Source organism: Pistacia vera, unplaced genomic scaffold (assembly GCF_008641045.1).
Source record: "Pistacia vera cultivar Batoury unplaced genomic scaffold, PisVer_v2 Contig438, whole genome shotgun sequence".
NCBI lineage: Eukaryota > Viridiplantae > Streptophyta > Magnoliopsida > Sapindales > Anacardiaceae > Pistacia > Pistacia vera.
In genome coordinates, this window is record NW_022196266.1 from 393,913 (window position 1) to 405,843 (window position 11,931).

Here is an 11,931-nt window from a genome sequence, read left to right on the forward strand (position 1 = left end):
AATTATGATGATATTGAAAAATAGAAAAAAATTGATAATAAAATAAATTATATAAATAAAATAAATTGAATGAGAAATTGATTGGAGATTTGGAGTAGAGAGATTGAGAGAATGAGGATTGGTTGGGGTGGAAAAATGAAAGATTTTAGGGATTTATAGTTTAGTTGTATTGGGGGGAGGGTGGGGGGAATGAAAAAAAAAAAAAAAAGGTTATAATTTTATTATAACCGTTGGCTGGCATGTGACCGTTGCCAGCCAACGGTAAAGAAAAATATTTAACCCGATTAGTCAAACTTTTTGTTTTTTTTTTTTTTTTAAAATAAATTTTGTAAAGGGGGGGGGGGGGTGGGGGGAGCCAACGGTAAAAAAAAATATTTAACCCGGTTAGTCAAACTTTTTTTTTTTTTTTTATAAATTTTGTTTTAGCCCTCGTAATTTATGTCTATTTAAAATTTGCAGAGGATTTTATGTAATTTGACAGGGGGCTACATTGAAAAAAGCCAAAAAAATTTGGGCCCAGTGGAGGGCCCATGCCCTCCTCCTTAGGCCTGGTCCGTTTCAGGACCAAGCCTCCTAGGACCAGGTTTTTGGGCTGAGCTTTTGGGCCCAGTCCCAAATGCCCACCTCTAATGATGAGGAACCTACGGGTCACACACACTAAGGAGACAGTTTAAGGATGGTTAACTATGGAAAGATATTTTCGTCTTTTGGACAAAAGGGCATATTGGTAATTTTGATGTGTAATTAAATTTACTAAGGTTGTAGCTTGTGTCCAATTTTGTTGGAATAATTTAGCAAAATTACGAGTTTAATTATTGAAGTTAATATTAATATTTAACTAAATAATTAAACAGGGGCCTATGTGCGATTCCAACTAAGTTAGGTTGTTGCTAAACTTTGGGGGTGGAATTGATATTTGGCTTTTCTATATAAAGAAAAGCAAAATAGGTTTTGTAGAGAGAATTCATTATTCAGCCGTGGGAGTGAAAAAATTTGAGAGAATTTTTTTTTCTCTTCATCTCTTTTCACTTTATCCTTACAAACCTTGAATCCTTAAAGCCAAGGATTGGTTCTAGCAAAACCAATCTTTGATCTTTAATGTACTGTCTTCATGTGGATGACGTGAGTTTGATCTTACACTTGGATCGGTTGTGAGATCGCTTTCAGAGATATTAACGAAGCCTCCAAACGCTGTATGATCCGATCCTTGCTTGGATTTATGTTATTTCAATTTAAACATGTAATATATATATATATATATATATATATCAAACCCTGATCTTGGGTTTATCAAATTAATCGATGAGAAAAATTTTGTTTTTTGCTGTATTTATCCCATCGATTTACTTACAATATGGATTTCAATTCAAAATATTAGCTACTTATGTCTCACTGGTCACTACATTGATGAGAATTGGGTTATACATAAAAGAATTCTTAGTTTTGTGTCCATTAGTAGTCACAAGGGAAGGGAGATAGGGAAAGTGGTTGAGAAGTGCATTTTCGATTGGGGTATTGAAGATAAAGTGTCTACTATAACGGTGGATAATGCTAGTGCTAATGACGTGGCAATCGCTTACTTGAGGGGCAAATTAGCACTACTTTTGGTGGTGAGTTCTTCCATATGAGATATACTGCTCATATTATGAATTTGATCGTGAAGGATAGTCTTAGTGAGACAAAGGATTGTACTAGCCAAATTCAGAATTCGGTCAAGTATGTGAGGAGTTCCCTTGGTAGAGCTGAAACATTTCAGAGATGTGTGAAAGAAGAAAGGATTACTTATAAAGGTGGTGTGTGTCTTGATGTTGCTACTAGATGAAATTCCACTTATTTGATGTTAGAAGTTGTGGTAAAATTCAAGAAAGCTTTTCAAAGGTTGGAAGATGAGGATCCCAACTATGTTACGGATTTGTCAGTTGATACACCTTCTGACGAAAAGGAAAAAGCAAATGTATTTGCTAAATTCCTTAGAAAAATTTATGAAGCTACAAAAAAAAAGTCAAGGTCGAACTATGTCAGTTCTAACACTTACTTTCAAGAGACAATTGGTATTGTACTTTGTTTGAATGATTGGGAGAGAAAGACACAAATCCAATATTTAACATGTCAAAGAAAATGAAAAAGAAGTTGGATAAGTATTATGGAAGTGTTGATAGATCGAACATGATGATATTGATTGCAGCGGTTTTAAATCATCGGTTTAAAATAAAATGTGTGGAGTGGGGGTACAAAAAGATTTATGGCAATAATTTGCAAAAGGTTGGGTTGATGTCTAGAAAGTTGAGAGATTTGTTACAACGGTTGTATGATTTTTATGTGGAGCTTGTATCAAGTTTCCAAGAAAGCCAAGCTTTCAGTTCTTCCTAAATTACGGGATTTGGCCAGTCTTTAGCTGCTGGTGTGAGTTATGATGATAGTGAGTATCACCGCTCCTTAGATGAGTATGAGGAGGAGATGGAGATAGAGGTTCATGATATGACCAAATCAGAGTTAGAACTTTATCCTGAGGAGAAATGCCTACCTGTGAAGTCCAACTTGAACATACTAGATTGGTGGAAAGTAAATGCTGCAACGTATGAGGTTCTCTCGCATATGGCAAGAGATATGTTTGACATTCCGGTATCTAAAGTTTCTTCTGAGTCAGCTTTCAGTACATCGGATCGTATACTTGATCAATTTCGAAGTTCTTTAAGTACACCCGTTGTGGAAGCATTAGTTTATGCACAAGATTGGTTGAGATATGCATATACCCCAACTACTTTTGAGGATTACTTGATGAATGCAGAAAGATATGACTCAGGCAACAATATAATATCAATCTTTTATATTCATATTTAGTTAATTTATTCCCAAATAATTGTATTAAATATTTTAAACTTATTAATTGACTTTCTTGTATTTATTTTGTAGAAATTAATGCACATGAGGCAAGCAATTTAGAGGAGCATACGATATTTTCAATTTTTCATATTTGGATATTGTTAATTGTTATGTTACTTATTTTATATGTTATGTAATCTCATCATTTTAGTTTTGGAGTTTGTAATTTTGAATTTGTGATTTTTAACAGATAATTGTAATATTTTAATTTTGAATTTGTGATTTTCAACGAATTATTTTAATTTTGGAGTTTGTAATTTATAATTTTATTTTTGTTAACAAGTGCCATTTTTTTGTCATTTTAAAAACTTTTGGGGAGTAATGAATTTTACAGGGTATCGAAAACCGAAACCAGAACTATTGTTACAGGTTCTGGTTCTGGGTACCTAGGAACCAGAACCGTCGGTTCCGGTTCCAGTTTCGGTTCATTCAAAAAATGCAGGGTACCCGGAACCAAACACGCCTACAAGGTAGGGTGATATTTGGGGTTTTTTTGCAAATTGAGAGGTGTCAAGGTGAACTAGTGTATATTTCGGGTTTTTTTTTTTTTTTTTTTTTTTTTTTTTAGGCGAGCCCAAGGAGGCTCGCGAGCCGAGTGCCCTCAGGCTCGGTACTCAGCTCGTAAATCTGTCAAACTATTTGAGCTCTAACTCGACTCGATTGCACCCATAAATTGGTGGAATCTATTCTTCACATACTTACCAAATTTTGAAGTCAATCACCTAAAAGCTTTCTATCAGCTTCCATTACTGATTTAAAACATTGGAGAGGTCACGTTGGCAACCATTTGATGTCCCTACTAACATAATGTTTAACTTTATGCGATTAAATATAAACGAATCTCGGACATAAATTGAAATAAAAACTAGGCATATCAATTTTTCGCTCAAACAAGTTCTATTTCCAATATGTCTAACCTACAATTTATATTCTAAATTCTTCTCCTAGTTACCTAAAGTCTAAAACTTTATTTTCGCGGGATGACTTATCATTTGCCTTATTTTAATAAAATTTAATAATAAGGATAAAATGTGGTGGTCCATATTCCATAATAGATATATGCGAAAGGCGGTTGATCTTAAAAAGTTCATATTTAGAAAGAAAAAAAATAAAATAAAAAAAAAATAAAAAAAAATGTAGAAAGTGGGAGCCCACAAGTTGACCCATAAGGCACGTGTGTTTGACCAGCCCCACCGCCCGATCCGCTCTATGCGCTTTGCTTTCGTTTTCTTCTAAATCCCCGTTCATTCTGTAAACTCAAAACATCCATCCTCACCCCTTGGATCATGCTCATCCTCACCGTCCGTCTCCCTCCCTTTACTTCTCCATTCTCGGATTTGAAAATGCACCCATCACCCATCCCTTTTCTTTTCTCCTAGTCTTTATTTTATTTATTTATTTTATTTTATTTTTTAACCAACTCTCTCTCCTTCTCTATTATGTCTGATTTGGTCGCTCGTACTGGTCGCCATCAGCAACGTTACGACCAGGGTTATCGTCTTGTCGCTGGGTACGTATTTGTAATTTGTTATTTGTATTTGTGTTTGCAATGTGGAAATTTAATATGAATGGAAATTCTTAATTTTGTATTGCTTATTTGAATGTTGAGGTGCTTTTAGCGAATGGATTTTTTTTTTGTTTTTGTGAATAGATTTATGTGTAATTTTGATTGTTTTGGTTGAAATGGTAATGCAAATTTGATTTATGCCATTCTTCCTAGAATGGTGTTAGTTTTTTGGTGATGTTTTGTGATCATTTTTGCTCTTGCATGTGTATTTGAAGTGGGTTTGAGAATGGGGTTGTGGAGTACTTTTATGTTATGAGTAAAAGTTAATGAATTGTTTTGTTTTGTTTTATAATTGCAATGTGGCAATTTAATATGAGTGGGAATTCTTAATTTGGCATTGATTCTTTGCATGTTGAGGTGATTTTAGGAAATGGGTATTTTTTGTTTTTGTGAATAGATTTATGTGTGATTTTGATTGTTTTGGTTGAAATGGTAATGCCAAATGCGAATTTGATTTATGCCCTTTTTCGTAGAATGGTGTTAGTTTTTTTGGTGATGTTTTGTGATCACTTTTGCTCTTGCATGTGTGTTTGAAGTGGGTTTGAGAATGGAGTTGGGGAGTACTTTATGATATGAGTAAAAGTTGATGGAATGGTTTTTTTTCAGAGAATTGGGACAATTTATATGAATGGCATTTCCTAATTTTCTTTGATGGTTTGAATGTTGAGGTGATTTTAGCGAAATGTTATGTTTTGTTTTGGTAATAGATTTATGTGTGGTTACATGCAAATTTGATTTAAGTTTTTTGGTGGTGCTTTGTAATCATTTTTGCCCTTGCATGTGTACTTGTAGTTGATAAAAATGGATGGTTATGGGAATTGGAATAGATATTGGTGACAATGGAGAGGGGTCTTGGTGGAGAAGTATAATTTTAGAAGATGAGTTTGGGATGATGGCGATGTGGCGTCTTGACATTATAATTTTTTAAAATGGTTAAATGACATAGTAGGCTATTCTTGGAGGATGACCTAAGGGTGCCTGCACCTTTGTTGCAGGTGCCGATGATTTTTGAAAGTGTTTATTTGGCATGGAAGATTCGTGATTTTCGAATAATATGGCATTATATATGAGTTGATTGAAATGTTTTTCTAATTTTAATATCTTGGTAGATTGGCTTATCATAGAGCAACATGTTTTGGCCTTCAGGAATATGTAGGCACTGCTTGTAAATTTTGTATTTTACCTGCATCTTCTTATACAGAATAAAATAATTTTTTTGCTTTCCAACTTATTATGGATGGAAATGTCACTATATGATTTGTAGAAAATTAATTATATAACAGAATTAGAGAATAGAAAAATTGAAATTTGATTTTTATACTTTGTTTTTACAGGATGTTAGATTTGGTGAGGATGAAATATTTTAGGTTGAAATGCATCCAACTTTTTTCTTGGCTTTTGAATGCTACACCTTTTGAAATGTTGAATATAGATGGGAGATACCTTTCCTTTTATTGTAAAGTGATATGCAAATCAGTTTGTTGTTTGTATGAAATTCTTTTTCATCTGTGCCACAGGTTGTCTGAGCAAGCTTCATTCATTTATCTGAGGCATAGCATGTTAAAAACAAAAATACAGTTTGTGAGTGTGTTATGTTTGCTGCTTCAAAATATTATTAAACAGATCTCTAGATGCTAATCTTCCTGAATTCTTTTCAACAGGTGTATCCCATTTAGGTATAGAAATGCTGAGTGTGGCAATGATGATTCTGAGAAGATTGTTGAGGTGCTTATGATTAGCTCAACTAGTGGACCAGGTCTCTTGTTTCCAAAGGTATAATTGCATTTTCTTTCCTTTACTAATTTTTTTTTTTTCATTGACTGTTATGAAATTTTCTTGTTACTATGTTTCACTATTAATTTAGAGTACAATTACTTGTTTTATGTTGAATAAATAATTAGATTTTATAGCAAAAAAATATTATTTGATCCGACATAGTCAACGAGATTGACATCTTGCTTACTGGATTTTTCTTAATTTGGGAGCATGCTTGTCACCAATTCGCTTACTGTGTTATCTTTTTTTAAGGAGGTTGTCATACTAAACTTCCTGATTCCTGCCATTCTTGATCACAGACCTTGAATTAGCTTAGTGTGATCGAGTCCAGTTTTAGTCTTAAGTTATTACTTAATCTTCAAGAGATTTAAATTCTGTTCTTTAGTGGTTCTTCAGACAGATAGGGAGATAAAACTCTGTTCTTTGGAAGACTAATTCCAGATTCACATAACACACAAGATTGTTCTGAATTTCTATAATTAGATGAGATTATTTTCAAAACATTTTTTTCCTGAAAAGTTTTTTTTAACAAGGCGTAATTTGATAATGTGATATGTGGTTTAGAGTTGAAGAGTGACTTAGAAAACTATGTAGATTATGTTGGTGAACACAATGAAAAGTTTAAAAGTATAAAACAACGAGAAATATGAGAATAAGACAACTGATGTTGTGAACCAGACCTCAAGTGATATTATTTCAAGATGATTCTCAATTAATGTATTGGTGAAAAAGTTTTGTTGAAATCTCAAACAGTGTAATTAAGTCAAGGTTTCTGGTGATGTTCCCTGTGTGATTTTTCTTGATTAGGACTAGTTTCACTCAATGTTAAATGGAAGGTTTAATTGTGTTTTTTTAATATTTAGGAATAGGGATTATTTCAGAAATTTCTATTAAAAACTCTTTATACAGGGAGGCTGGGAGAATGATGAAACAGTTGAGCAGGCTGCAGAAAGGGAAGCTGTTGAAGAAGCTGGAGTTCGAGGGCAACTAATGGTGAAATCTTACTTCCTGTATATGCATTCTTATGTGTTTTGAGATGGATTGACTGTTATTTGTTATATTTGTATTGATAGAGCTCTGAGTGATTCCTTGCATGTTACTTGAATTTTGATGCTTTTGCAGATGCATGTTAGTTTTTTCAATTTTGGAGTTTATTTGTATTAAAAAATATAAAGAAAAAAAGGGGCAGGGGGTGCATTAATTACATTTTCCAGAGTTAGATATATGTTGTATTGACGGCCTACATGCTTAAAATTGTGACTATAAGTGGCACAAAGATATGGTGTTGTCTTTAACGTGGTCTGGTTGTATATATTTTTATTGTTTTTTGCGAATAATCATAAATAAATTTTTTTAGTTTGTTAGTTAAAGGAAAAAAAATATTAATATGAACTTTTATATTTGGAAGAAGTGAATGAAGAAATGGCACTTCTTTGAACTTTGACACCCGAGAAAGTTAAAATTTAATTGTCCTATAATGACAGAATTCCTTCCCTTCTTCCATTCCTGTAGAATCTTCTCATATCCCTCTTTTAGGGTACCCCATTATTACACGACCCCACAACACAAAGGCTTTTATTCTTCTCTTAAAACCACGAGGTCTTTCAACCATAACAAAGTAGCTATATTGGTGCAGCATCATAGAAATTCAAAAAGCCGAAAATAAATTGAACATAATATGTAAAGCAATGAACAGTGCAAGAGAATATAATCTGCACTCTCACCTTCTCTCTTGCGCAAAATGCATTATTGAGGATATAAGCACATCCTTGGTCCTTTCTTTGAATGGTTTCATTAGTATTGATCTTTCCCTGTGCAGTTTCCCTAGACAAAATTTCACCCTACACAAAAACCTAGGCTTTCATATCATCTTTGAGGCATAAAGAGTAGAGATGTTGGGAGTCATAAATCAACTAATAGAAAAAAGACTTAGATGAGAAAGTTCCTAATTTCTAAAAGATCCACTGTCCTTTTCCTCCTTTATTGAGCAAGGCTTCTATGATTGAAGGAAGTGAAACTGTTCTCTAGCCTATGCATCATTAATATTACGAGGGAATTTAAGATCCCAATAGAAAAGTCTGCTTGGTTGACAACCTATGAAGGTGCCTCCCTTATCCATTTGTCTTCCCAAAATACAATTTGATTCCCCTTTGCCAATAGCTAGTGTTACATGAGACAAGAACAAGCCTTAACTTTGACAGGGAAAATTCTATGGTATGAATCCAAGCACTTGACACCACTTTTGGTGTTGCAACCATTCTTATGAAGTCTAGACTTCAGATAATGACGTTTTATACAGAGGTGTTCTGTGAAGGAACATCCATCAATTCCTAGCAATGCCTCATCCCTGTGAACGAAGTTATCCACCCCCAAGCCCCTTTTATGAACATCTTGAGTAACCGCTTTTTGTTTCTTTTCCCAATTCCTTCCATACAAGGTCTTGTTTAAGGTTTTTCAACCGCTTTAACTCATTGATGGGAATACATTTAAGGAGATGAATTAAGTGGGAAAGACAAGAGAAGACATTGCAAACTACTGAGCCTCCTACCTTTAGGAAAACAATTTTCTCCAACCTTCTAATCTCTATTCTCTGCTTAATCCATGAATGGACTCCAAAAACTTTGTTTGAAATCTGAGTAGGCCCTAATTGGACTAAAAGTCTACATAAGTTTGAATGCACAAATTTGAATAATATGTTTTTTCCTTTCTTTTTTAAATGTCTTTGTATAAGTCTTAAGTTGCTTCATTTGACAAACCATATACATCTAAAGTCAATATTTTTGACATGTATGTACACAAAAATGTGAAGTGTTACATATCTCTGCATTTTATATTTAATGAAAAAATAATTGAAATTGAAATTATATCTTATTAAATATTATACTACTGGATTCTTTGATTATAATATGTGATTTTCTTTTGTTTAAGCATTTTGATTAAACAACGATTTTTAGAAAAAAATTATCAGATGTCATGTTATTTTATGTATAAATATAGAAATATAAAAATGCTTAATAAGAACTGGACTTTTAGAAATAGTAGAATTATTGGTGAGTCAAACACAAGTTCTATTGAGTTAAAAAAGCACAAAAAATAGAGTTCTCATTGAATAGGAAATAGATGAATCTCATAGTTGTATTTTTTATTAAAATTGAAACCAAGACCTTCATTATTCAAACTAATACTAAAAATGTGTAACAATCAGTATGAAGTTAGAAAAGAAAAGTAGTATAATATCTATTGGACTGACATTTAACCTTCAGACCTGAAAACAAACAACATATAACATCTATTAGTCACTTTTTGAAGGCCTTACGAGGCACTTCTTTGGTCAATCTCTCACCTCAGCTCACCCTAGAAGCTACCCTGATCAACCTGCTCTCTTGAAAGTTAACATTGTAAAATGAATCTTTTAAGCATGTTGAATTTTTAGATGAATAAATTACAATACTGCTCAATGGTATTAATGGTATGGTTTAGCTAGATTATCCCTGAATAAAATATCATTGTATCAACTTTGATTTCTTGCTACAACAACCTCTACCAAGTTAACCTCCTTAGATCAATCTTCCACCTGGCTAAAAGAATCCATTGATCAAAGTAAAAACAAAAGGAGAAAGTGCATCCCCTTATCTTAAATCCCTTTAAGTTTTTCTTGACTTTCCATTCAAGAAAGTTGAGAAATTGACAGATTATCATCCACAATTAATTTGCATTATTGTAGGTCAAAGCTTTTAATTTCCTTGATAAAGTCTAGGAAACTCTCAATATACGTAATTGTATGCTTTCTAGAAGTCTGTCTTAAGAACTAAATCTTCTTCCTGTTTTTCCTTGGTCCTCTAAAAATCCCACTGGCAATTAGTCCAGCGTCAAACATTTTTTTACACTTAACAAAGAGTTTTGTGCTCTCAAAATTGTTTAAATCTTTTCTCTGCTCATAGCCAATGCTTTTGCTAACACCTTATAAAAAGTTGTGGGTGGGGTCATGGGTCAGTATTGAATTTTATGAAACAGTGTTCTACAACAAATTTGTACAATAATACCAAATGTTGGCCTCTACTTATGTGCTATTTTTTTTTTATTTCCTTATCGACTTGTTGAAAAGTAAAAATAAAAAATAAAACTTTCTTTTCTTTTCTTTTTTCCCCTTTTGTTGTTAATAGTCTCTGGTCAATTCTCTGCTTATTTTGATATTTACTGTTGTACGCAGCTAGTTGTAAGAGGGTTTGTTGGTTCCCTTTGTTATGAAATTTTTATCTCTGCTAGTTTGCGTATCTGCCATAGTGGATTAAGTCAAATACTTTATGTTTATACCTATGGATGATAACATCAAACATAATATCTGTAGTGCCCACACCTGTATGCATCAGGTTTTGGCCATGGTGTGACAACATCTTAAACATAATACATGCGCTCTAACTAGAGTTTTGTTGCAAAACCTGATTTTGATATTCGATATGTAAAATCATTTTCACATGACATTCCTTTAACATGTATTTAGCATTTTGCTAATCATTTTCATCATTGAATTTTTGACTTAAGTGCTGTGATATCTCACTATTGCTCTTTTGCCCCCAACTTTGTTACTTGTTTCAGGACTTACTTGGGTGTTATCCCTTTCGGAGTAAAACACACCAAGATGAATATAGCCCAGAAGGTTTATGTAAAGCTGCAATGTTTGCTTTGCTCGTGACGGAGGAGCTCAAGTCATGGCCAGAGCAAAGCACTCGGACGAGAAGTTGGCTTACTATACCTGTAGCAGTTGAGAGTTGCCGGCATCCATGGATGAGAGAAGCCCTTGAGGATGGGTTCTGTAAGTGGCATGCAGATAAGATGAAGAATGCAAAGGGATGACGTTGATAAGATGGAAAGTATAAACGGATATCATCATGATCAAAATTAATTCGCAAAGTGTGGATAGTAGGTGCATTATCACTAGCATTTGTCTAAACTTTTAGGCAGTTTCTTTAATTGATTGGTCATCGGTAACAAAAGAGTTGCAATGACATTGTTGTTCAGGATGATATAGTTTCATGTTTTTGGTTTGTTTTTATGTTTCTGGGTCAGCCTCTGGTTACTATACTCTCTGAGGAAATATATTAGAGGGCTATTTTCAATTTTTATCATATTGGTTTCTAGCCTTTTAAGTGCTCAGTGATGTATCATTTTTTTTATGCAAGTTTGGCCCATTTATGTGCCTCATTTTTCAGTATTACACTAATGAAGAAATGTAAAAAGGAAATTTGGTATGTCAAAAACTCAACATGTGTTTGTTGGTTTCATTTTGCTAATGTTGTGACCTATCCTATGTACTTAACATTTTTCTTGATTTATATAGAAATTTAAATTTTCAACACATCATTCTCATTTTCAGTATTAAGTAACACTATTATATAAATGGAAAAGGAATATAAGGAAATTTGATATATTAAAACATTAATATAATTTTGAAAAGTCTCATTTATGTTATTGACATCTTTTATTAGATTATTAAAAGTTGAGATAAAATTAAATGAGTAGATAGAGTTCTTTACACAACATAATATTAATACAAAATGTGTTCGATATAAATATTGATCTTACAACAAATGATAAAATGATCTATTTGACATTTCTAATGCCAAAGAATTGTTCTTTGAGTTTGAGTTGGTTGAAGTGGCTTCTATTCTATGGTGTTTGATATCAAATTAATGGCCAAATATTAT

The 11,931-nt window shown here is 33.0% G+C and overlaps 1 protein-coding gene across 1 annotated transcript; it reads left to right on the forward strand.

Annotated features, from left to right (window-relative positions):
• The first annotated feature begins 4,091 nt into the window (after positions 1–4,091).
• On the forward strand, positions 4,092–11,352 carry LOC116144109 (nudix hydrolase 16, mitochondrial). The gene is made up of 4 exons (XM_031429566.1): positions 4,092–4,393; positions 6,112–6,223; positions 7,136–7,219; positions 10,823–11,352. The coding sequence occupies exons 1-4, from the start codon at positions 4,323–4,325 to the stop codon at positions 11,078–11,080; spliced, it is 525 nt and encodes a 174-aa protein (XP_031285426.1). The 5' UTR covers positions 4,092–4,322; the 3' UTR covers positions 11,081–11,352.
• Positions 11,353–11,931: the final 579 nt, after the last annotated feature.

Excerpts from the sequence above, each read along its gene's own strand:
- LOC116144109 (XM_031429566.1), top strand. The coding sequence starts at position 4,323 with ATGTCTGATTTGGTCGCTCGTACTGGTCGCCATCAGCAACGTTACGAC. Across the intron at positions 6,224-7,135 it reads CAGGTCTCTTGTTTCCAAAG|GGAGGCTGGGAGAATGATGA; the intron begins GTATAATTGCAT and ends CTCTTTATACAG. Across the intron at positions 7,220-10,822 it reads GAGTTCGAGGGCAACTAATG|GACTTACTTGGGTGTTATCC; the intron begins GTGAAATCTTAC and ends TACTTGTTTCAG.